General features: G+C 45.0%; 2 protein-coding genes across 2 annotated transcripts in view; both read right to left on the bottom strand.

The window, feature by feature from the left end:
* The window catches only part of LOC129523519 (bifunctional peptidase and arginyl-hydroxylase JMJD5), a 133,070-nt gene extending 109,467 nt beyond the window's left edge, over positions 1 to 23,603 (bottom strand). Inside the window, exon 1 of the mRNA XM_055365546.2 lies at positions 23,488 to 23,603. The gene's annotated coding sequence lies outside the window, so the exon portion shown is untranslated. The remainder of the gene's footprint in view (positions 1 to 23,487) is intronic.
* Positions 1 to 26,748, bottom strand: part of LOC101125551 (mpv17-like protein) — a 133,801-nt gene that overhangs the window by 78,631 nt on the left and 28,422 nt on the right. Inside the window, exon 3 of the mRNA XM_055365557.2 lies at positions 23,488 to 23,852. Within this exon, the coding sequence (XP_055221532.1) occupies positions 23,685 to 23,852 (168 nt within the window). The 3' untranslated portion in view covers positions 23,488 to 23,684. The remainder of the gene's footprint in view (positions 1 to 23,487; positions 23,853 to 26,748) is intronic.

Raw genomic sequence — 26,748 nt, 5'->3', positions numbered from 1 at the left:
GCACGTGGAGGGAGAGGAAGCTACAAACACAGACTGCTGCATGGTTAGCTAGGAGTTTTAGCTTCATCCCAAAGGCAATGGTGAGCTCCTGATGGACTTAAGCAGAGGTCATATTCGCATTGTAGAAAATGACTCTGTCAATTATTTGGAAGATCCATGAGACCAGATACAACTGGAGGCAAGAGTCAGACGTGCAAAAAGGTTAAGAAGCTTGTCAAAGGTCAACCAGTTAGCTGGGAGGTGAACAAGCTCTAGAACCAAAGTATTCTAACTCCTACTCTGCTACTTTTTCCACAGTATCATTTGAATTACGATATTTTCTTTCTTCCTCAAGTTAATTAGTTTTAATTTAGTCTCAAATATGCACCCCATAAAGTGAATTCAGATTTGTGTATCTTCCACATTCTAAACCTAGTTGAAAGCTTTTAACTCAGCAATTCTACTTTTAATTATTTGTACAGAGGAGGCTGGGCACAGTGCCTCATGCCTACAATCCCAGCATTTTGGGAGGCCAAGGTGGGTGGATAACTTGAGGTCAGGAGTTCGAAACCAGCCTGGCCAACATGGTGAAACCTGTCTCTACTAAAAATACAAAAATTAGCCAGGCATAGTGGCACGTGCCTGTAATCCCAGGTACTCGGGAGGCTGAGACACAAGAATTGCTTGAACCCAGGAGGTGGAGGTTGTAGTGAGCCGAGATTGCGCCATTGCACTCCAACCTGGGCGAAAGAGTGATTCTGCATCAAAAAAAAAATGAATTTATATAGAGGAAATAATTGGACAATGTGCAAAAATGACAAAAGATATTTATTGCAGCATTCTTTATCAAATTGTTAAATCACCTAGCTGTCCATCAATAAAGAATTAATTAAGAAAAAATAAGGTATAACCAGACACTGAAAAATTATGCAGTGATCAGAAAAGGAAGACATAGGCCAAATTAAACACAAGATACTTTTTTTGGCCGATGCAGTGTCTTCCCAGCATTTTGGGAGGCTGAGGCAGGCAGATCACTTGAGGCCAGTAGTTCGAAACCAGCCTGGATAACATGGCAAAACCCAGTCTCTACTAAAAAATACAAAAAGTAGCTGGGTGTGGTGGCATGTGCCTGTAGTCCCAGCTACTCCTGTGACTGAGGCATGAGAATCACTTGAACCTGGGAGGCAGAGGTTGCAGTGAGCTATGATTATACCACTGCACTCCAGCCTGGGTGACAGAACTAGACTTTCTCTCAAAAAAAAAAAAAAAAAACAAGGAAAAGATAATGCTGTATTACTGACTTAGAAAGATGGTCATGATATATAGTTTGAATAAAAAAAGAAGACTATGATTAGTACACATATCATCCAATTCATTTTTTAAAATCCATGTGTTAACATATGTCCAACAAAACACTGAGAAGATACACATCAAACTTGTGACGGAATGACAATTTGAGGGTGGGAAATTTTCTTCCTAAAGTAGAAAGTACTTTCTACTTTCTACACTTTTGTATTGTTTGAATTTTTATAATGAGCATCTATTACTTTAAAAAGATTTTTAAAAGCATACTGACAGTATCTATGTGGCCCCTGCAATGAATACCACCAAATTACTTCACTCCCTTAAGTCTCAGCTGCCTGAAAAGAAAGGAAAACGTCAACTTGATAAGCCACAAATTGTCATTAAGAATAGTCAAACATTAACAACGGACCTTTCAAAGAACACAGTGGCAAGTCAGGCCAAGGTTTCCTGGCTTCAGAGTACAGGTTAAATGCCTTGCTACTGTAGACTGTTTTAAAGCTGCATTCCTTGAAAGAAAGCTGTTTCGTATCTTAATATATAGTTAACATGGCCAGGCGCGGTGGCTCATGCCTGTAATCCCAGCACTTTGGGAGGCTGAGGCTGGTGGATCACCTGAGGTTGGGAGTTTGAGACCAGCCTGACCAACATGGAGAAACCCTGTCTCTACTAAAAAAATACAAAATTATCCAGGTGTGGTGGCACATGCCTGTAATCCCATCTGCTTGGGAGGCTGAGGCAGGAGAATCGCTTGAACCTGGGAGGTGGAGGTTGTGGTGAGCCGAGATATTGCCATTGCACTCCGGCCTAGGCAACAAGAGTGAAACTTCATCACATACACACACACACACACACAAATATATATATATACATATATATGTGTGTGTGTATATATATATATATACACACATACATATATAGTTAACATTAGCATTGCTTTGTTGATTTGGTAATTATGCATCCAATACACCAGCTTACTCTATACAGATATTTTTCTCCAAGTGGGTCATGTACTTGTACCATCACTCTTCAGTATCTGGCTTTTAACGCTACAGATAAGGAGAGACCAGTTCTATTGTTTACCACTGAACAGCAAATGCCCTCTCAAAACTTGCACTCTCCATAAAGCAAGGTAGTGGCAAGGTAAAAACAAAACAAAACAAAACAAAACAAAACAAAAAACACCTTTTTGCCCAGGACCAATGGTCTCCTGGGATGCAAGACTTTTCAGTGCTGCCAGGCATGGTGGCTCACACCTGTAATCCCAGCACTTTGGGAGGCCGAGGCAGGGAGATCACAAGGTCAGGATATCGAGACCATCCTGGCTAACATGGTGAAAACCCGTCTCTATTAAAAATACAAAAAAAAACTAGCTGGGCGTGGTGGCGGGCACCTGTAGTCCCAGCTACTCAGGAGGCTGAGGCAGGAGAATGGCGTGAACCCGGGAGGCAGAGCTTGCAGTGAGCCAAGATCATGCCACTGCACTCCAGCCTGGACAACAGAGCGAGACTCCATCTCAAAAATAAATAAATAAATAAAATTTTAAAAAGACTTTTCAGGGCTAAAAATAGGATAGTCCCAGGCAAACCAGGATGGCTGGACACACTAGTAGTTGTCATACCCAACACACTGTTGGGTATGACATTTTCTTTTCTTTCTTTTTTTTTTTTTTTTTGAGACAGAGTCTCCATTTGTTGCCCAGGCTGGAGTGCAGTTGCGCCATCTCGGCTCACTGCAACCTCCATCTCCCGGGTTCAAGTGATTCTCCTGCCTCAGCCTCCTGAGTAGCTGGGATTATAGGTGCACACCACCACGCCCGGCTAATGTCTGTATCTTTAGTAGAGACGGTTTTGCCATGTTAGCCAGGCTGAACTCCTGACCTCAGGTCACCTGCCTCTGCCTTCTAAAGTGCTGGGATTACAGGCATGAGCCACCACGCGCGCCCTCAGATGACATTTTCTACACTTCCCCTCTTCATTTCAGCTTTCTCTGTTGCAAGAGATTGTTAATGCTACTCGGAGACCACAGAGTGTGATTTCTCACAAAGTATTCATTACCTGTATAGCCAAATTTCACCAAGTGAACAGTTGCTATGTTCAAAGGAGGTCTTTCAGGTGGAACTTACTGAGCATTGATCTCCATTTTTCCTGCTCAATCTTTCAGCAATGTTCACAGCATAAATAGAACAGCAATCTTTTTTTTTTTTTTAGACTGAGTCTCACTCTGTCATCCAGGCTGGAGTGCAGTGGCAGTGGTGGCTCACTGCAACCTCCACCTTCTGGGTTCAAGCGATTCTCCTGCCTCAGCCTCCTGAGTAGCTGTGACTAAAAGCATGTGCCATCACACCGGCTAATTTTTGTATTTTTAGTAGAGATGGGGTTTCACCACGTTGGCCAGGCTGGTGTCGAACTGCTGACCTCACGTGATCCACCCGCCTTGGCCTCCCAAAGTGCTGGGATTACAGGCGTGAGCCACCATGACCAGCCCTAATGATTGCATTTTAATCGCCTCTGTGTCCCCATCGCACTTGGCTCAGGCATTTGCCACAGGCTGGTCTGTGCTGTAATCTCTTTGAAATTTTGTCCCCAGTGGATGGGGGGAAAGGAAGCAACTCTGTCTTCTTTGAAGGAAGCAACCCTGCCTCAGTTTCCTTCCCTTCCAAGTCACCTAGCAGAGCCATCTGCACAAAAGGAATGAAAACGTGTGTTTGCTGAATCACATTAGACTTTATGTTACATCCTATTCTCGTGACTGTAGCTCCAGATTATACAAGCTACATCTAATTTGTCCAACATTATTTTCTCTTAATCTTCCACTTCTCTGCAGCTCTGTGCTGTGTACAGTTCTGTCTGAAGTCTTCCTCCATTCAAACTCTAAAAGGAAAAAAACTCCCTCTGATATCCATAGGGAGGGAGGTGCCCCCCTAGAGAGCAGAGATGTGTGAGAAAAGAGACCAGATCCCAAAGTACAACTTGTCTCTCCTTGAGAAGCATGATTCAGAACAGGAAGAAGAGGAGGAGAGGAAGGAAAGGGGAAGGGAGGAAGGGACATCTGAAGGGATGCTCTCAGTGGTTATTGGAGGTTGGTGGCGTTCTGTTAGTTTGCTTTATTTTATTTTATTTTGGAGACAGAGTTAGCTCTGTCACCCAAGCTGGAGTGCAGTGGCGAAATCTCGACTCATTGCAACCTCTACCTCCCAGGTTCAAGTGATTCTTCAGCCTCAGCCCCTCGTGTAGGTGGGTGTACAGGCACATGCCACCACACCTAGCTAATTTTTTTGTATTTTTAGTAGAGACAGGGTTTCACCACGTTGGCCAGGCTGGTCTCGAACTCCTGACCTCAAGTGATCTGCCCGCCTCGGCCTCCCAAAATGCTGGGATTACAGGTGAGCCACCTCGCCCAGCCGGTTAGTTTTAGAACAGGGTCTCACTCTATTGCCCAGGCTGGAGTGCAGCGGCACAGTCTTGGCTCACTGCAGCCTCATACTCCTGGAGTCAAGTGATCCTCCTGCCTCGGCCTCCCAAGTAGCTAATAATAGAATTAGAGGCACACCACCACACCCAGGTTAATTATTTTTATTTTTGTAGAGACAGGGTCTTGCTGTGTTGGCCAAGCTGGCCTTGAACTCCTGGGCTCAAGCTCCTGCCTTCTGCCTCAGATTACAGGTGTGAGACTCTACCTCGCTGCAGCATTCCTTTAAATGACATTTGCCCTCTTTTATAACTTTTGGTATTGTTTTAGTTTTAAAATTTCGAGCATTAACCCTGTTTTATTATCAGAATAAAAGCAATGGTGTTTTGGTTTTTTCTTTGTTGTTGTTGTTTTTGAGACAGAGTCTCGTGCTGTTGCCCAGGTAGTTGTGCAGTGGTGCGATCTCAGCTCACTGCAACCTCCATCTCCCGGATTCAAGTGATTCTCCTGCCCCAGCCTCCCGAGTAGCTGGGATTACAGGCACCTGCCACCACGCCCAGCTATTTTTGTTGTTGTTGTTATTTTTATTAGAGAAGGAAAACCAGTGTCATTCCTTAGTGGTCATCTGTGGGTTCTGCTCTGCAAGCATCCATTGTTCTTTCTCTCATGATAGCACCTCCAATGTCTTGCCATGGGAGAATACACCTCATCCGTGAAATGCTGTCTTAGGGAACTGGCATTCAAGATGCCCTCCTTCCTAGTCAAGGGTTGGGTCTTGATCCTAGCTGGTCCGATACACTTAGACTAAGTTCTCGCTGTGTTTGGCTTTGACCTTAGCTTAGCTTCTCCCAACCACCATTGTCCTGAGACTGGAGAGGTTCCCTTGCCCGCGAGCAGCAGTTGCAAAGCTGGCAGGAGGCCTTAGGACACAGGGAAAGATTGTACGAGTTAGTGTTTCTTCTAAAAGTGCTTATTTTAGGAGTTTGCACACACAGGAGATGGGATGATTTGCAAGCAACAGAAATGGACTCTGGTTAACGCAGAGATCTTCTCTGTGTTCTCCCCCAGGTACTTGAATCTTGGGCACAGTGGCTCAGAGATGCAAAAGAGTGGGACTGATTCAGCCAGATGACAGTACCCGGAATTTTCTGCCATCTGGAAATTCCTAGTCACCAAGGTTCCTCTTCTCTCTAAGGTCTGGCTGTTTAGCTTTTTCTTTCTTTCTTTCTTTCTTCCTTCCTTTCTTCCTTTTTTTTTTTTAAGAGACAGGGTCTCACTCTGTCTCCCAGGCTGGAGCACAATGGCCCAATCATGGCTCATTGTAACCTCAAACTCCTGGGTTCAAGCAATCCTCCTGCCTCAGCCTCTCAAGTAGCTAGGACTACAGGTGCACGCCCCATGACTGGATAATTTTTAGAACTGTTTTGTAGAGATGGGATCTCCCTGTGTTGCCCAGGCTGTTCTCAAACTCTTGCCTCTAGCAATCCTCCCGCCTCAGCCTCCCAAAGTGCTGGGATTTCAGGCGTAAGCCACTGTGCGTAGAGCTATTTTTTGTTTTAAATTCTGGAAGGATTTCCAGATACATTCCTTTTCCTTAAGTTCCTGTACTTTGCAAACTTATTTAAATAAGTTTACTTACTGTGGATCACAGTAAGAAATACTCAGAGAGCCAGATGCAGTGGCTCATGCCTCTAATCCCAGCACTTTGGGAGGCTGAGGCAGGAGGCTCACTTGAGCCCAGGAGTCCAAGACCAGTCTGGGCAATAAAGCAAGACCCTGTCTCTACAAAAAAAAAAAAAAAAAAAAAAAAATTAGCTAGCTGGGTGTGGTGACACCCACCTGTAGTCCCAGCTTCTCAGGAGACTGAGGTGGGAGAATCGCTTAAGCCCAGGAATTCAAGGCTTCAGTGAGCCATGATTGCACCACTGCACTCTGGCCTCGGTAACAGAGTGACCTCCTGTCTCAAAAAAAAAAAAAAAAAAGAAAAAGAAATACTAAGAGTGACCCAGTATGTACATACACACATAGGCATAAGTAAAACAAACGTTGGACAAAATAGGCCGGGCATGGTGGCTCATGCCTGTAATCTCAGCACTTTGGGAGGCTGAGATGGGTGGATCACTTGAGGTGAGGAGTTTGAGACCAGCTTGGTCAATACAGTGAAACCCCATCTCTACTAAAAATTAGCTGGGCATAGTGGCATGCATCTGTGGTCCCAGCTACTCAAGAGGCTGAGGCAGGAGAATCGTTTGAACACGGAAGGTAGGGACTGCAGTAGCAGAGATCACACCACTGTACTCCAGCCTGGGTGAGACTTGCTCCAGAGAGGGAGTCTCTGTCTCAGAAAACGAACAAACAAAACAAACAAACGAAAGGTTGCACGGAAATAAGACTTAACTTTAGCAGCATAGATGCAGCTTTCTATTTCCTATTTCCTTCTATTTCATTTTTTTTAATGCTGGTTACACCCCCTTAAACTAATTTAAAGTTTCATGCATGAGGCTTTAAATCTCACACTTGGAAAACCTCTGAGTTTTCCAAAGTTCATTGCTGTTGCTTGCAATAATCCTGTCTCTTGTGTGTGAAAACCCTAAAATGATCATTGATATAATGGAACGTGGAACCTCACAAACTTTTTCTCTTGGGCAATGCAGCAGCATGACAAGCTCTGGCAGCAAAAAGCCACAAATGGTGGTTGGAAGAGCCAAGCATAGCATCGAAGCCAAGCAGCCAGAAATTTCTCCTCTCACAGCAAGCAAAAAGCCAGCTATGGCCGGGCGTGGTGGGTCATGCCTGTAATCCCAGCACTTTAGGAGGCTGAGGCAGATGAATCCCATGAACCCAGGAGTTCGAGATCAGCCTCAACAACATGGTAAAACCCCATCTCTACTAAAAATACAACAATTAGCCAGGCATGGTGGCTTGTGCCTATAATCCCAGCTACTTGGGAGGCTGAGGCAGGAGGATTGCTTGAGCCCAGGAGGTGGAGGCTGCAGTGAGCCAAGATCATGCCACTGCACTCCAGCCTGAACAATAGAGCAAGACTCTGTTTCAAAAAAAAAGCCAGCTGTGATGTGAATACCTTTTACATGCCTATTATTTGTCTAGGCTAGGGATCCATGACCCTTCAGACCAAACCCAGACCAATGCCAGTTTCTCTATGGCCCTTGAGCTAAGGATGACTTCTACATTTTCTTTTCCTTTTTTTTTCTTTTTTGAGATGACCTCTACATTTTCAAATGGCTGTGGGAAAACATCAAAAGAATAATAATATTTTATGACATGGGAAAGTTATATAAAATTCAAATTTCAGTGCTCACCAATCAAGTTGAAACAAAACATAGCCACATCCATTCATTTAGGTGCCTCTCCATGGCAGCTTTAGGCTACAGCTTTGGAGTACGGTGGTAGAGCTGAGTGGTCGCAACAGGGGCCATATGACCTGCACACCCTAAAATAGTATCTAGCCTTGTACAGAAAAAGTATATCAGGGCTGGGTGTGATGACACACACCTGTAATCCCAGCACTTTGGGAGGTCAAGGCAGGAAGATCACTTGAGGCCAGGAGTTCAAGACCAGCCTGGGCAACATAGTGAGACCCCCATCTCTACCAAAAAAAAAAAAATTTTAAAGAAAACAACAAAAAAGAAAAATTTGCCCATCTCTAGTCTAAATACTAGATGGAGATTAAAAATAAAGTAGGCTGGGTGCAGTGGTTCATGCCTGTAATCCCAGCACTTTGGGAGGCCGAGATGGGTGGATCACCTGAGGTCAGGAGTTCGAGACCAGTCTGACCAATATGGCGAAAGCTTGTCTCTAGTAAAAATACAAAAATTAGCCGGGTGTGTTGGTGTGCACCTGTAGTCCCAGCTACTCAGGAGGCTGAGGCAGGAGAATCACTTGAACCTGGGAGGCAGAGGTTGCATTGAGCTGAGATCATGCCACTGCACTCCAGCATGGGTGACAGAGCGAGACTCCCTCTCTTAAAAAAAAAAAATTAAAGAAAAAGAAAAAAAATTCAACTTTTATTTTAGACTAAGGAGGTACATGTGCAGGTTTGTTACAAGGGTGTATTTCATGATGCTGAGATCTGGGGTCTGGGTGAAACCATCAGCCAGATAATGAGCAAAGTACCTAATAGGTAGTGTTTCAACTCTTCCCTCCCTCCTTCCTCCCTCTTGTAGTCCCCAGTGTCTGCTGTTCCCATCTTTGTGTCCATCTGTACCCAATGTTTAGCTTCTACTTATAAGTGAGGACATGCATTAATTCACTTAGGATAATGGCTTCCAGCTGCATCCATGTTGCTGCAAAGACCATAGTTTTACTTTTTTTGATAGCTGGTGGTATTCCACGGTATATATGTACCATATTTTCTTTATCCAATCCACTGTCAATAGGCACCTAGGTTGATTCCACATCTTTGCTATTGCAGGTAGTGCTAAACGGACCAGTTATTTAATGGGGCCTTATCGTTTTTTTGTTTCTGTTGCTTCAGAAAGATGTGACTTACTCTGAAATGTTATACCTCACCTATGCTGGCATCTAAGAATCAAAAATTTAAGGTGTGTAAAGTACCTAGCCCAGCCTGTACCCATCGCAACACTGTCACTTGGCTGCCGGTTCCCATTCATGGTACCTATTCCTGTTACTTTGTATCTGATCTGAAAATCTCACATCTTTTCCTCAAAACAGAAGGCAAGGATGCTAATCTCACGGCAGCATCAGGAACAAATCTTTGTTTTTTTGTTTTTTTTTGAGACAGAATCTTGCTCTGTCGCCTAGGCTTGAATGCAGTAGTGCGATGTCAGCTCACTGCAACCTCTGCCTCCCAGGTTCAAGCGATTCTCATGCCTCAGCCTCCTGAGTAGCTGGAATTACAGGCTTGCACCACCACGCCCAGCTAATTTTTATATTTTTGGTAGATGGGATTTCGCCACGTTGCCCAGGCTGGTCTTGAACCCCTGAACTCAAGTGACCCACCCGCGTGGTCCTCCCAAAGTGCTGCAAATACAGGCGTAAGCCACTGTGCCTGGATGCTGATATTTTTAAATGGTTAAGACCTCAGGCTAATGACAGGGTTTTTCCTTGCCTATCACACTGAGAGCACTTAGAAGACCTTCTTTCCTTTTGAGACATAATAACTACTATGGGTTTCTCCCTCCAAGATTTCTGATCAGCCCCTTCTTTCAAACCCACTGCTCCTGTAGACTCCAGCCCTGCCATGGATATTTGGACATCCAGCCCTCATCATGGGATAATTCCAAACCCTCCTAGCTGACCTTCTTATCCCCAGGGCCCCTGACTTTGCATCCAGTTGGTCACCATTGCCAGACAAGCCTTCCTAAAATGCTACTTCCGGCCAGGTGCAGTGGCTCATGTCTGTAATCCCAGCGCGTTGGGAGGCCAAGGCAGGCAGATCACCTGAGGTCAAGAGTTTGAGACCAGCCTGGCCAACAGGGTGAAACCCCATCTCTACTAAAAGTACAAAAATTAGCTGGGCATGGTGGCGGGTACCTGTAATTCCGGCTACTCAGGAGGCTGAGGCAGGACAATCGCTTGAACCCAGGAGGTGGAGGTTGAAGTGAGCCGTGATCACGCCACTGCACTCTAGCCTGGGCGACAACAGCAAGACTCTGTCTCAAAAATAAATAAATAAATAAATGCTACTTCTTTCCCTCCATCCCTTGTCCTGCAATGGCCCCATATTGCCAGTCCTTTTTTAATCCACCAAAGTCTAGTCATCCTGCTTAACCATCCTTTTTATCTCACAACTCCTCCAATGCAGTGAAGCTCATGCACGCCTCCAGAAATCTCCACGCTCATCGTCACCTCCATTCTTCCTTGAGGTTCACCCACTTAAATTTAACTTCTCTCTCTTCCTTCTCTCCAACTATTCATATACTATCAGGTCAATTCCCACTTCACATCCTCTTCTATTAACATGATCGCCACCATTTACTGAGAGCACCAGACTCTGTGAAGGGCTTTCATATATTATTTCATTGAATCTTCTTAATTAGCCTTTGATACGGTTTGGCTGTGTCCCCACCCAAATCTCATCTTGAATTGTAATCTGAATTGTAATCCCCATGTGTGGAGGGAGGGACCTGGTGGGAGGTAATTGGATCATGGGGGCGGTTTCCCCCATACCGTTCTCATGATACTGAGTGAGGTCTCACGAGATCTGGTTGTTTGATAAGTGTCTGGTGCTTCCCTCTGTCACTCTCTCCTGCCACCTTGTGAAGAAGGTGCTTGCTTCTCCTGCGCCTTCCGCCATGATTGTAAGTTTCCTGAGGACTCCCCGGCCAGGTGGAACTGTGAGTCAATCAAATCTCTTTTCTTTTCAAATCACCCAGTCTCGGTCTCAGGTAGTATCTTTATAGCAGTGTGAAAATGGACCAATACATCCTTTGAGGCAGATCCTGTTATTATCCCCATTTTACAGATGAGAAAACTGAAATTCGGAGAGGTTAAGTAACCAGCCCAAGATCACGCAACTATTATGAAGTGGTAAAGCCAGGATTCAAATGCAGGCAGAGCTCCTGCTGCCAAATGTTACAGTAATATGCCCCTATATTGACCTAGAAATCCTTCTTGATCATTCAAAGAAAGCCTTTCTTTGTGAAGCTACAAGTCTTCAAAACAGAAAGGCTCTTCCTCCTCCATTTTTGTGAACGTCTTCAACTTCCACTCCAGTTTGACACTGAAGGCACTTTGAAGTGGTGAGATGTAGTCCTCAAGCTTACAAGAGGCATGTTTGTAATGGAAAAGGAAATTAATGAGCCAGAGAACAGAATCAGTTCTAAGAAACACAGAGACGTGTCTAGTTGACATTAAGCATCTATATCAATGGCAGCTTCAACTAATCCTGGGAAATTAGGAAGCTAGCAGAATTAAGTCAACCTGTGCTAGGTTCAAATCTCAGCCCTACCACTTATCAGTGGAGTGACATTGGGCCAATTGCTTAACCTCTGTAAGCCTCAGTTTGCTCCTCTGTAAATAGAACAATAAATGCAATAGATGGCTGTATTGTGTCTCATCTCACAGAACGTTTTGTAAGGAGCGGAGGATGTACGTAAAACATGCACACAGTGGCTCATAGGAAGAACTTCATGCATGTTATTTCTTATAATCATTTTCTTTATTTTTATTTTTTTAGAGACAAGGTCTCACTTTGTTGCCCATGCTGGAGTGCAGTGGTGCAGTCATAGCTCACTGCAGCCTCAAACTCCTGGGCTCAAGAGATTCTCCCACCTCAGCCCCCGGGTAGCTAGGACTACAGGTGCACATCATCACACTCAGCCAGTTTATTTTTTTATTTTTTTGTAGAGATGAGGACTTGCTATGTTGCCCAGGCTGGTCTTGAACTCCTGGGCTCAAGCCATTCTGCCTCAGCCTCCCAAGTAGCTGGGATCACAAGCGTGGGCCACTATGCCCAGCTAACTTATTTATTTTTATTTTTGTAGAGTTAGAGTCTCGCTTACTTTCTGCCTGTATACAATAGTTTGCGTTTTTAAAATAATTTCATGTCAGCGGACTCATACAGTATGTACTCTTTTCTTTCTTGCTTGCTTCTTTCACTCAGCATGATGATTTTGTGATCCATTTACATAGTGTGTCTTTAGTCCATTCCTTTTTACTGTTGAGAAGCATTCTGTTGTATGATTATACCATATTTGGGTTGTTTCCAGTTTGGGGCTATTCCTAAAGAAGCTGCTATGAACATTTGTGTACAAATATTTGTAGAGACACTTGCTCTCATTTCTGTTGGGTAAATACCCAGAAGTGCACCGTCTGGGTCCTATGATTGGTGTATGTTTAAATTTTTAAGAAATGACCAAGCCATTTCCCCCCATGTGACATTCCTACCAGCAAGGCATGAGGGTGCCAGTTGATCTACATCCTCTCCAGCACTTAGTATGATCAGACCTTTTAATTTTAGCCTTTCCAGTGGCTGCATATCTCAGTAAGGTTCCAATTTGGTTTTTCCTAACAATTAATGGTGATTCCACATATGTATTTCCTTCTATTCTTTCTTATTAAGGCTCAGCTCTTCCAGAAAGTTTTCAGAAGCCCCAGGGTTGGCTAAGCCCCTCCTCTTTGCTCCATTAGCTACCCTGCTCCCAGCCCCCTACTTACTCACACACCCTTATTAAATCAAGTTTACCTTTTTATGTACCTGTTGCCATAGCTGTAAAGCCAATAATATAATAATTAACATTTACTAAACATGTATCATGTACTGACCTCTGTATTGAATGATTTCCAATCTGTGTCTCAAGGAATTCTCAGCTATCCTAAGTAGATACTATTACTGTCACTGTTGTACAGTTGCAGAAACCAAAGCTTAAGAGGTGAAATAACCAGGCGTGGTGGCTCATGCCTATAATCTCAGCACTTTGGGAGGCCAAGACAGGAGGATTGCTTGAGGCCAGGAGTTCAAGACCAGCCTGGGCAACATACCAAGACCCCACCTCTACAAAAAAATTGTAAAAATTAGCCACACGTGGTGGTGTGCACCTGTAGTTCCAGCTACTTGGGAGGCCTAGGCAGGAGGCCTAGGCAGGAGGTCGAGGCTTGCAAGAGCTGTGATTGTGCCACAGCACTCCCATATGGGCAATGGAGCAAGACCCTGTCTCAAAAACTGACTTTGAGAAACTTCTTCAGATTTATATAATTCCTCATGGTTATCATTGAGAACAGATACAGATAGCAAAAGATTGAGGTGGGGGAAAAAAGGGTGAAATAACTCATTCAAAGTCCAGAGCCAGGACATGGCAGAGCCAGGCTTCAAAATAAAAGCTCTCTCGAAAGCCCACACTTATAACCAATAAACTAGAAACCATCTGCTCTTCCATGCAGGACCACCATGTACTCATACTATGAGGCCAGCTCCTCCCACCCAGCCTGGCAGGCATTTCTCAATAAATATCGTCTGCAAAACAGAACTGAGCCTTCACACTGCTACCATCAATAACATTTAGTGACATGTATTTGTCACCATGCTTTCCTGGCATTATTCTGTTTAATTCTTAGGGGATTAAAGAAATCACTATACCCATTTTACAGATGAGGAAACTGAGGCTTAGGGAAGTTAGGCCAATTGTCCAAGATCACAGTGCTAGGAAGCAGCAGAGGAAGAAATGGACCACAGTAGGACGGAATTCTTAAGGGTGGGGTCAGGACCCATCTAGCTCTGTTCCTCTAAAACGAGTGCACAGGAGATGCTCACAACAAGTGAATAGTGAAGAAATGAATTGATTCTATCTTTTGGGGGAACTTGTGAGTGAAGTACTAAAAGAGGGCCTTTACCTGTGCTGGCTTCCAACCAACCCCCAAGCCCATTCATATAAGTGAACCAGGCAGTCCCAGGATCCATTAAGCCAAGGGGAAAGAAACAGGAAAAAAAAAAAAAAACAAAGCTGGTGCCTGGACCCTGGCCTTTGGAATATTCACCTCTGTGCCTGGGGCAGACAGCTTACCTGAAACCCCCTTCTCTACACTCTTCCTCTTTTGAAACCCTGTTTAGCCTTCAGGCCCAATGCAAACACCCCTCTTTGCTGTTGGCCTGCAGCTCCCCAGTCACAGCCAATTTCTTTCCTAATTTCACACTTTTTTTTTTTGTTTTTGGAGACAGAGTCTCGCTCTGTTGTTCAGGCTAGAGTGCAGTGGTGCAATCTCTGCAACCTCTACCTCCAGGGTGCAAGCAATTCTCGTGTCTCAGCCTCCCGAGTAGCTGGAATCACAGGTGTGCACCACCACATCTGGCTAATTTTTTGCATTTTTAGTAAAGACAGGGTTTCACCATGTTGGCCAGGCTGGTCTTGAACTCCTGACCTCAGGTGATCCTCCCACCTTGGCCTCCCAAAGTGCTGGGATTACAGGCTCGAGTCACCACGCCTGGCCCACACTTGTACTTTTCATTTAGCATGTGTTTCATTATACTGCTTTATAAGTTGCGGTGGATTTTTTGTTTTTGTTTTTGTTTGTTTGTTTGTTTTTTGAGATAGGGCCTCACTGTCGCCCAGGCTGGAGTACAGTGGTGCCATCTCGGCTCACCACAGCTTCCGGGCCCCCCAGGCTCAAGCGATTCTCTCACCTCAGCCTCCCAAGTAGCTAGCACCACGTCCGGCTAATTTTTTGTATTTTTGGTACAGACAGGGTTTCGCCACATTGCCCAGGCTGGTCTCAAACTCTGGGGCTCAAGTAATCCTCCCTGCCTGGGCCTACCAAAGTGCTGGGATTACACATGAGAGCCACCATGCCCAGCCTGTGGTGTTTTTTTTTTGAGACAGGGTCTCAGGTCTTGCTCTGTCGCTCAGGCTGGAGTCCAGTGGTGCAATCTCAGCTCACTGTAACCTCCGCCTCCCCGGTTCAAGTGATCCTCCTGCCTCAGCCTCCAGAGTAGCTGGGATTACAGATGCATGCCACTATGCCTGGCTAATTTTTGTATTTTTGGTAGAGATGGGGTTTCACCATGTTGCTCAGGCTGGTCTTGAACTCCTGATGTTAAGTGATCCACCAGCCTCGGCCTCCCAAAGTGCTGGGATTACAAGTGTGAGCAACCACACCCGGCCCTGTGGTGTTCTTTATGGCTGTGTCTCTCACTCCAAATCTGTAAATCTTTTAAGAGTGAAGGTTGGGATTCTGTCTTATTCCATCTCTAATCTCTACAGCACCCAGCACTGAACCAAGAATAACAGACAGTGGATAGGAACATCCAGAGGCAGAGAGGGCTTAGAATCAGGCTCCAGCCCTACCACCTTCTAGCTTTATGCCTTTCAGCAAGTTTCTTAACCCCCTGAAACCTCGGTTTCCCCATGTTTAAATGGGAATAATAATTCTCCTTATGTCATAGGGCTGTTACGAGAATTTTATAAGCTCAAGTTCATAGCTAAAACTCATTGAATGGGTATTATTATTAATATGTGTTTAATAACTAATCAGTCCAAGAATAGGCATGATTAATTTTTTCTTCAATTAACACAGGAGGAAACTCTTGCAAAAATAAAACATAACGTTATGAGCAAAGTTATGAGCAGACATTATTCAACTGTGTAAATAATTGGGCTTGTTCAAAGTACATTCTAGATACTATCATATTTGTAATATTTATATCACTGCTATAATAGTTTTGCAATAATTTACATAGTTGCCTGTCAAGAGACAGTGCAGAATCTATCCCTCTCCTAATTCTTTTTTTTTTTTTTTTTTTTTTTTCTTGAGACAGTGTCTCACTCTGTCGCCCAGGCTGGAGTGCAATGGTGTGACCTCAGCTCACTGCAAGCTCTGCCCCCTGGTTCAAGTGAGTCTCCTGCCTCAGCCTCCCGAGTAGCTAGAATTACAGGCATGCGCCACCACGCCCAGCTAATTTTTGTATTTTTGATAGATGTGGGGTTTCACCATGTTGCCCAGGCTGGTCTCAAACTCCTCACCTCAGGTGATCCACCTGCCTCGGTCTCCCAAAGTGAAGCCACTGTGCCCGGCCTCCCTCTCCTAAGTCTTAACCAGGTGCTTGATCTTCCAGAGGACAACCCATGGGGCCCTTGTCACACCTTTCACACTCAAGGAAACTGCCACCACTTCTCCAAAATAAAATTGATTAGGAAGGAATCATGGACTATATCAAATGCTGCTTGCATTGATCATCACTTGCCCCGCTATGGACTTACTCCCCATCTAGTACCCAAAATGACCCTTTAAAAACAAAAACCAGGCTGGGCGCAGTGGCTCTTGCCTGTAGTCCCAGCCCTTTGGGAGGCTGAGACAGGCAGATTGCTTTTGAGCCCAGGAGTTCAAGACTAGCCTGGAAACACAGCAAAACCCCATCTCTACCAAAAATTCAAAAACTAACAGGGCTGCTGGGCATCGTGGCTCATGGCTGTAATCCCAGCATTTTGGGAGGCTGAGGCAGGTGGATCACTTGAGGTCAAGAGTTCGAGACCAGCCTGACCAACATGGAAAAACCCCATCTCTACTAAAAATACAAAAATTAACCAGGCATGGTGGTGGGCACCTGTAATCCCAGCTACTTGGGAGGCAGAAGAATCGCTCGGACCCAGGAGGCAGAGGTTGTAGCAAGCCAAGATCACACCACTGCACTCCAGCCTGGGCAAGAGAACGAGACTCTGTCTTAATTTTTTTTTTTTTAATGGGCTCTAGAGGCATGCGAACTTGTAGTTCCAGCTACTCAGGAGGCTGAGGCGGGAGAATCCATTGAGCCCAGGAGGTTGAAGCTGCAGTGATCCGAGATCTCACCACAGCACTCTATCCTGGGTGACAAGCGAGACCCTGTCTCAAAAACAAAAAACCTCAAAAAAATAACAGTTCATGTTAGTCCCTTGATTAAAATTTTTCAGCAGTTTCTCCTGCAATGAGAATAAATTTCAGACTTTTTGTTTGTTTGTTTTAATCACAACCTAAAAGGCCCTACCTAGTCTGGCTTCCCTCTGATTCATCTGCCCTTCACCCTGACTCACTGGGTTCCAGCCACCCTGGCCTTCTGTCTCTTCCTCTAGCACAAGGCCTTTACGTTTACTGCCTGGATTCCTGCTATTTATACAGCAAAATGTCACCTCCTTAGAGAAGCGTTTCCTGAACACCAAATGAAAAGTACCCCTTCCCTATTAATGCCCATGAAACATTTACTATGACCTAAACCATCTTACTTGTTTGCTTATGTAATATTTGACACCTTCACTCTCAACCCAGGTCTTAACTTCCCCTAAATAGAATATTTATGTGGGCAGGGACTTTGTCGAGAAATCTCAAGACTGTACCTGCAGCCCCTAGAACACTGCCTGGCACTTGTAAGGCACTCAGTACCTATTTACGGAGTGAATAAATGGGATCTGGGGAGCAAATGATGGTCGTTTTTTACTTTTTATTTTCATATTTCAGATGAATTCAAATTTTTTATAAAGTACATGTATTACTTCTAGAATCAGAAAAAAAGAAATGATGCAAAACCAAAATAAAATAATAAAATGAGCATATGTAACCAAACAGAAGATAGTTCAAACCTTTCCCCAAGAATCTATTATATAGATTGCCAGCAATTTGCATTATTTCAGTCTCCACACTGTTTATGAAACCTGAAACGCTGGCCAGTTTAACGATCTGCCTGTTAGTCAGTACACAACTTTGAACTTTTAAATAATAGTCATCTCCCCTGGGCTTATGGAAAGATTGCAGTTTGAGCTTTCTACTTCATTCCAATCTCCTACTCATAGAGCATTTATTTCCAGCACTATGTCTGTGTTGATTTTTTTTTTTTTTTTTTTTTTTTTTTTTGAGATGAAGTCTTGCTCTGTCACCCAGGCTGGAATGCAGCGGTCCAATCTCGGCTCACTGCAACCTCTGCCTCCTGAGTACAAGCAATTCTCTCACCTCAGCCTCCCTAGTAGCTGGGATTATAGGCGCCCATCACCACGCCTGGCTAATTTTTGTATTTTTAATACAAATAGGGTTTCACCATGTTGGGACGGCTGGCCTCGAACTGCTGACCTCAAGCGATCCGCCCACCTCAGCCTCCCAAAGTGCTGGGATTACAGGCATGAGCCACCACACCCAGCCAGTTGATGCTATTACCTCTCCTGGCATTCCCCTCTCCCACCCCCAACTCCTCCACTTCGCCTGTCCAAAATCTTGATCATCCTTTAAGACACATTCAAATCTATCAAGAAATGGCCACAACAGAGACAACTGTGTTTCTGAAAAGCTCTGCGCTTTTTCAAAAGGCACCTTGTCTGCATGTCTCCCTCAATTAATTACACTTGGTTGAAAGCAGTATTTTTATATATCTAACCACGCTGAAATGCCACTATACATTTTCCAGCTGAGCGGGGAAAAAACCTCCCTGCTAGTGGAAAAACGCTGTTGAAGGTGGCTGGGAGCAATTACTTTGAACCTTTCTCAAAGGAGAAAATACTAGATGGTTTGTAAGGGTGCAGAAGCCTTTCTCCACATGTTCCCACGAGGAAGGCAGGATGTACAGAATCATTAACCAGAATTTACTAAGAAATGGAAGCAATGAAAGCTGTAACTGGTGAGCTTGGGATAACCTCTGCAAATATTGCTGGGGCCATCCCCTTCTGTCCTCCTATGACAACCATTCAGCCTTGATTGAGCGCTTTCAGCATGTGAGGCCCTGTGCTAAATGCATTATATACATATCTCATCTAATCTTCCAAGAGTCCGAAGTGCGCATTACTACAATTATCCCCATTTCACAGATGAGGCAACTGACACACAGAGACCTTGAGCAATTTTCCCAGGGTCACAAATCTACCAAGTGACAGCTGAATGAGGCTGGTTTGAACTCATTCAGCCTAACTTCAAAACGTTCCTTCTTTGCTACTCTGATATAGCACATTACATATCTTTTATCTAAAAACTATAGTTGAAATTTAAAATAGCAGTCAACACAATCTTAACTAAAAAAGACCAGTTCTGCAGTCTCCCTCCCCTCTTCAATTCTGTTTAATTTACACCTACTCAGTGTTTAACATAAAATATTTAAAAATGTGTGGAAGTTAAACAGAGCATGCCTTCTTTTTAAGGGGCCTCTTCTTTTCTCCAGCATTTCATGTGTTACAACATTGGCTTGGCAACTGTCATGCCATAGAAACAAAAGTACTAATTTTCACACTTCATTAATAAATAAATGGAGGGCCCAGGCTTTATGGAATGGATCCATAGATACCCTGAGAGTTGAAAGAGTGTTCCAAAAAAGGTTTAATCAAACACCCCCTGCGTGCAAACACGCATCTAGAAAACAGGCCCAGGCATGGTAGCTCACACCTGTAATCACGGCACTTTGGGAGGCCAAGGAGGGCAGATCACTTGAGGCCAGGAGTTCGAGACCAGCCTGGCCAACATGGTGAAACCCCATCTCTACTAAAAATACAAAAATTAGCCGGACGTGGTGGTGCATGCCTGTAATCCCAGCTACTCGGGAGGCTGAGGCGGGAGAATTGCTTGAACCTGGGAGGCGGATGTTGCAGTGAGCTGATTGTGCCACTGCACTCCAGCCTGGGCGACAGAGCAAGACCCTGTCTCAAAAAAAAAAAAAAAAAGAGTCTAGAAAATAAAACTTGCCAGATTCAAGTTTCAAAAGTTAGACTCTGGATCCACGTTTTAAGAATTTCAGGTTTTGCCAGGTGTGGTGGCTCATGCCTGTAATCCCAGCACTTTGGAAGGCTGAGGTGGGTGACCTAAGGTCAGGAGTTCAAGACCAGCCTGGCCAACATAGTGAAAACCCCTCTCTACTAAAACTACAAATATTAGCTGAGCATGGTGGCAGGCGCCTGTAGTCCCAGCTACTTGGGAGGCTGAGGCAGGAGAATGGCTTGAACCTGGGAGGCGGAGGTTGCAGTGAGCTGAGATCATGCCACTGCACTCCAGCCTGGGGGACAGAGTGAGACTCCATCTCAAAAAAGAAAAGAAAAACCAGATTTGAGGATCCACACAAGTACAGATCAGGAGCTGTTCCTCTTGCCTTTGACTAGGAAGCAAGACTGAGTCTTTGATGGTTTGAAACAGAGGGTAAGAAGGACTTTATACCAGACTTTTTTTTTTTTTGAGAGGGAGTCTCACTCTGTCACCCAGGCTGGAGTGCAGTGGTGCAATCTCGGCTCACTGCAAGCTCTGCCTCCCGGGTTCACGCCATTCTCCTGCGTCAGCCTCCCCGGCAGCTGGGACAATAGATGCCCACTGCCACACCCAGCTAATTTTTTGTATTTTTAGTATAGATGGGGTTTCACCGTGTTAGCCAGGATGGTCTTGATCTCCTGACCTTGTGATCCGTCCGCCTCGGCCTCCCAAAGTGCTGGGATTACAGGCATGAGCCACTGCGCCTGGCCTTATACCTGACTTTTAACAGTGTGCTCCATAGGACCCAGAAGTACAAAAATTTCAGGATTGAAACTGCTGTAAATTGGGTGCTTGCTGCAATTTTCCTGCATGTTTCAAATTTTTTCTCATAAAATGTTAAGATATAAAAAGCTACAAGGGCATTACTGAAGAATTGACCAATATTTACATAATTCCTTGCAAAGAGTAAAAGCAGGTTCTGTCTATAAATGTTGTGCAGTAACTGAATGGAAGTGAACAATACGTATTGAGCACTTAACCTTGAGTACTATATGTGTCATCTTATTTAGTATACACAATAAAGACATAATCTCTATTTTCAGAAAATGAAGGCAGAGTGAGGCTTAGCAATACTCCTAAAGTCACATAGCCAGCAAGGCACAGAGTGAGGATTCAAAGCAGCACTCGTGTGAACAGCTTCCATTCTGTGTGGACCCAGCATTTTTTTAAGGCCTCTGTGAGCTTCAGAGAGCAACAGGGCTGCCACATAATTATAAAATCACTGAGCATGTTCCGTGACTATCTCAATAGACTTAGGAAGTTTTCTGAAACCATGAAAGCAATAAACCTTCATGTTAAAAGCAGGCTCTGGGGTCCAACAGACCGGGGTTCAAATCCTGGTTCTGCCACTTAACTGTCAGATCACCTAACAAGTCCCAGTTTTGTTTTTTTTTTAATCTATGCAAGATTTTAAATTTATATTTAAATTTTTTATTTTAAAATGTTTTGTTTTAAAATTTTTATTTTAAAATTTTTTTTAAATCTAGGCAAGATTTAAATTTATAAATCTTAGTACTGCAGGAGGTTGTTGCGGGGACTAAATGAAATGATGCATTTAGAGTTCTCAGCACATGGTCATCTAGCAATAAAAGGCAGCCATTGTTGAGATTATTTTGAGCTTGTAAGAAACAGAGACCCTCATGGAGATACAGAGTAGAATGATGGTTACCAGAGGCTGGGAAGGGTATTGGGAGGGGGGGACACAGAGATGGTTAATGGGTACAAAAATATAGGTAGATAGAATGAATAAGATCTAGTATCTGATAGCACAACACAATGACTACGGTCAACAATTTATTGTACATTTAAAAATAACTAAAAGAGGGCAGGTGGGGTGGCTCACACCTGTAATCCCGGCACTTTGGGAGGCCAGGGCAGGCCGATCACCTGAGGTCAGGAGTTCGGGACCAGCCTGGCCAACATGGTGAAACCACATCTCTACTAAAAATACAAAAGTTAGCCAGGCATGGTGGCGAGCACCTGTAATCTCAGCTACTCTGGAGGCTGAGGCAGGAGAATCGCTTGAACCCAGGAAGTGGAGGTCGCAGTGAGCCGAGATTGTGTCATTGCACTCCAGTCTGGGCAACAAGAGCGAAACTCCGTCTCAAAAAAAAAAAAAAAAAAAGGCTAAACTAAAAGAGTATAATTAGTCACACAGCTGGGCTTTTTTAAAAAAGGAGTGTAATTGGATTGTTTGTAACACAAAAAAAAGGATAAATTCTTGAGGTGATGGATACCCCGTTTACCCTGATGTGATTATTACACATTGTATGCCTGTATCAAAATATCTCATGTATCCCATAAATATGGACACCCACTATGTGCACTTAAAAATTAAGGAAAGAAACAGAGACCCTCAGCCCTGACGCCCTGATGTTATGCCAAAGCACCAAGTCATTGGGTCTTGAAAGGATGAACTAGAAAGAAAGATCAAGGTTAAAAAGGGAGAAAAAAAAAAGAAAAGGAAAGAGGTTGGCAGTGCTATGACATCCATCCTAGCAGATGAACCACTAAGACATTGGATTGTGATTTCAACTTCAACCCGTCACAATCAGAACACAGTTGAGCCCTTCTAGGAAGATTTTCTACATCCATAATTACAGGTATAGAGAAAGAAAGCGCGCACACACAATTTTCCACCAGGTGAGGACAGAATAAGATCACATTCACAATACTTTAGCCCTACATCGCTCAGAGATCCGTGCTGGGGCAGAGCGCGGAGCAGTGACCCAGAGCCGAGGCAGGAAGCTGCCGGGTCCCTGAGAAGGACCTCTCCTTCCCAGCCTGGTGGGCAAGCCATGTGAGAGCAGCGGCTTTGGGGAGCCCCTGGGTTTGCAGGGACCTCCAGTGACCCTGGAGCCCCTGACGCTGCCTCTACACTTTGAGGGCAGGAGTTTCAACTATTGTATCCTATTAATGAAAAACAAAAATCTTCGTTTACTTAGAAATGTTGACATCCAAACACCGCAGAGAGAACCAATAAATAAATACAGCCGGTCTATTTCGAAACTGCCTTCTAGAGTTGTATCCGAGCAGACTTTAACTGAGTCAAGAGAGAAAAGAGAACGGTGTGTGCCTTTTGACCCTTTTGCCGCCCCAAGCCTCCCACCCCGACCCAAGGAAGGCGGGGGAGGAAAAGCTGGGAATTTCAGGTGCACTCCGAAACCTCACGCAGGGGGTAGGAAAGCAAGCGGAAAACCAGCAGACACTCCCCTCTCTCCAGGGACGTGGGCGCTTTCCAGGACGGTCCTGCGTCTCCAGCGCCCTGGCGCATCCCAGGCGGAGAGAGGATCCTCCTCCCTGGGCTGTGGGAGAGACCCGACTTCACAGGACCAGCTGCGAGCTGACGGATCCAGGACTCCTAAGTCGAGCCCAGGCTCCTGCCTTAGCTGCCTGGCCATCTCCCAACCCTCCCAGTGAGGCTCAGCCCGGAGGGTCCCCCTCTTTTGTTCGCGGGGAGAGCGCGTCGCTGCGCAGAGCTGCGTATCCCCCTGCGCTGCCAGCCCCGCTGCGGGGGCGCCTCCCTGGGTCCACTGCTGGCGTTCCTCGCGCTCCCGCGACCACCCGCTCAGGCGCACGGATCCCCAGCTGTCCCCGGCCCCCCGCCCCACCGCCCCACCGCCCCACCGCCCCAGTACTCACTTCTCCCCAGTCCCTCCGTTTTCCAAGCCGTCTCCTCCACCGCCCCATAGCGCCTCAGAGGCTCCTCGGCTTCCAGATGGGTGGACAAAGATTGCTTTAATTCCATCGCTGATCCCCGTGGCCAGGTCGACGGGTCTCCCTTTACTCCATTCCCGCTGCGGGCTGCAGGGAGGGAGGTGGCTCCAGCCAGCAGCGTTTTAACGGGCCGGGCGCCCGTGACGCGGCTCCATCTCTGCCGCCGCCGCCAGCGCCCGGGAGCGCCTACGGGTACCCAGAAGGGGCAGGGATGCACGGCACATGCGCAGTGGAGGCTTGGTGGGGAGGCTTGGGGGCTGGGTAGGGAGACAGAGGGGCAGGTGATAACTCTAAGAAAAACAACAAACAAAACAACTAAAATAAAACCAACACAAAGGAAGTGAGAACAAGGCCCCTGCCTATTCTAGAGCCCCTAGTGATGCTTGGCATGGGGCTGGCACTGTGGGCGGCTTGCGAGCTGTAAGCGGGCTGCGGGTTTTGAGTGGGATTGGTGAGCCCGTCTCTATCTGCGGGCGATGCATCGGTCTTTCTGGGGAGCATGCAGAGGCGTGAGTGTGGACCTAGATCTATGGGTTCTGGGCTTGGCTGACTGCTTTTCTGTGAGAATATCTGTCGTGTGCGTCTGTTTAATTTGAAGTGGGACAGTGGATGCCTATGTCAGTTCCATATGTGTTTGCATGCACTTTGGGGAGAGAGAGAGAGAGATGAAAATATTTTGCACACAGGTATAGCAGAGCTGTTTGGAGCATGGGGCTTTACTTTCCAGAAACCCCAGAGGTTTATCTTTAAAAACAAACAAACAAACAAAAAACACCATGGCAGTGCCTGGGCACGATGGCTCATGCCTGTAATCCCAGCACTTTGGGAGGCCGAGGTGGGTGGATCACTTGAGGCCAGGAGTTCGAGACTAGCCTGGCCAACATGGTGAAACCCCATCTTTACTGAAAATACAAAAATTAGCCAGCTGTGATGGCGCAGGCCTGTAATTCCAGCTACTCGGGAGGCTGAGGCAGGAGAATCGCTTGAACCTGGGAGGCAGAGGTTGCAGTGATCCGAGATCATGCCATTGCACTCCAGCCTGGGCAACAAGAGGAAAACTCCGTCTCAAAAAAAGAAAAGAAACGAAAAAAAGAAAATGATTTCCCAGTAGGAAACGGAAAGAATATGAATAGTCATGTCATGTGGGCAGAGGAGGAAGGCCTAATGTGAGAAGCTGCTCAACCCCCTTAGTAATAAGGAAAATGAAAATGTAAATAAGAATATATCATCCGATAGGCAAAAACTAAAAAATCTAACAATAATGTGTTGTAAAAGATGTGGATTTTTTTTTGACACAGAGTCCAAAAATGCTGGGGTTACAGATGTGAGACACTATGCCTGGCATAATTTGAACTTTTATCTAATGCTAGTGGGAGTATAAATTGGTACAACTGTTTTTTTCTCTCTGTCACCCAGGCTGGAGTGCAGTGGCATAGTCTTGGCTCACTGAAACCTCCACCTCCTGGGTTCAAGCTCCTGAGTAGCTGCAACTACAGGCGTGCCACCATGCCCAGCTAATTTTTTGTATTTTTAATGGAGATGTGGTTTCACCATGTTGGCCAGGCTGGTCTCGAACTCCTGACCTCAAGTGATCTGCCTGCCTTGGTCTCCCAAAGTGCTGAGACTACAGGAATGAGCCACTGTGCCTGGCTGCATGAATGTAATGTTTATTGTTCTCAAGTATATATGTATAACTCTACAAATTATATATAATAGCGCTATTTAACATTTTCTTATAATTTATACAAATGATATCATAGTTTATAATTCTGCAAGTTGCTTTTTTCTGTTGTTGTTCCACAATATGCTTTTCTTCCTTTTAAAAAGATAGAGACAGGTTTTCACTGTGTTGCTCAGGCTGGTCTTGAATTCCTGGGCTCAAGTGATCCACCTGCCTCAGCCTGCCAAAGTGCTAGGATTACAGGCGTGAGCCACCGTGCCCGGCCCACATTATGCTTTTGAGAAATACGAATTCTGATTCATGTAACTCTGGTTCATAGTCTACTGTATAGTATTCTACATGAATGAACCATAATTGGTCTATTTTTTCATTGATGAGGTATAAAGATTATTCCCAACTGTCCACAATTACAAACATGGCAGCAGCAAATGTTTTTATACTCATTTCCCTGTACGACTGAATAGGAGTTTTTCTAGGGGAAAAAATTACAATGGCATGGGGTATGCACATCTGCCAGTTGGACTAGAGTGTCAACCTGCTTTTAAAATTAGTTGTACCAGGCCAGGCACAGTGGCTCATGCCTGTAATCCCAGCACTTTGGGAGGCTGAGGTGGGCGGTTAGTCTGAGGTCAGGAGTTCGAGACCAGCCTGGCCAACATGGTGAAACCCTGTCTCTACTAAAAATACAAAAAAAAAAAAAAAAAAAAATTAGCCGGGCCTGGTGGCGCACACCTGTAATTCCAGCTACTCAGGAGGTTGAGGCAGGAGAATCACTTGAACCCGTGGGACGGGGGTTGCAGTGAACTGAGATCATGACACTGCACTCCATCCTCAGTGACAGTGAGACGCTGTCTCAAAAAAAAAAATAAATAAATAAACATTACATTCAGGATAGTAATTACTTTGGGAGGCTGGGAAAGGGTAAGTAGTTAGTTTCAGCTATATCTAAAATTTATATATTTTTAAACTATTTACAGTATTTTGAAAATTTTTAAATCTACAGAAAAGTTGCAAGATTAGTACAATAGGAAAAATACAGACCTTGGCCAGGTGCGGTGGCTCATGCCTATAATCCCAGCACTTTGGGAGGCTAAGGTGGGAGGAATCCTTGAGCTCAGGAGTTCGAGACCAGCCTGGGCAACAAAGCAGTTTTCCATCTCTACAAAAATTAAAACATTAACCAGGTGTGGTGGCACACACCTATAATTCCAGATACTCAGGAGGCTGAGGTAGGAGGACTGCTTGGGCCTGGGAGGTCGAGGCTACAGTGAGGCAAGACCACACCACTCTACTCCAACCTAGATGACAGAGTGAGACCCTGTCTCCAAAATACACACACACACACACACACACACACACATATATATATAATTTGTGTGTGTATATATACAGTATGTGCATATATACGTTATTTTATATAATATGTATGTTATTTTCTTGTATGTGTATATGTGTGTGTATATATACAATATATATATACACACGCCCACACATCCCTTACTAGA

The sequence above is a fragment of the Gorilla gorilla genome, chromosome 18 (assembly GCF_029281585.2).
Source record: "Gorilla gorilla gorilla isolate KB3781 chromosome 18, NHGRI_mGorGor1-v2.1_pri, whole genome shotgun sequence".
Classification (NCBI taxonomy): domain Eukaryota; kingdom Metazoa; phylum Chordata; class Mammalia; order Primates; family Hominidae; genus Gorilla; species Gorilla gorilla.
This window is presented reverse-complemented; position numbering and strand designations above follow the sequence as displayed.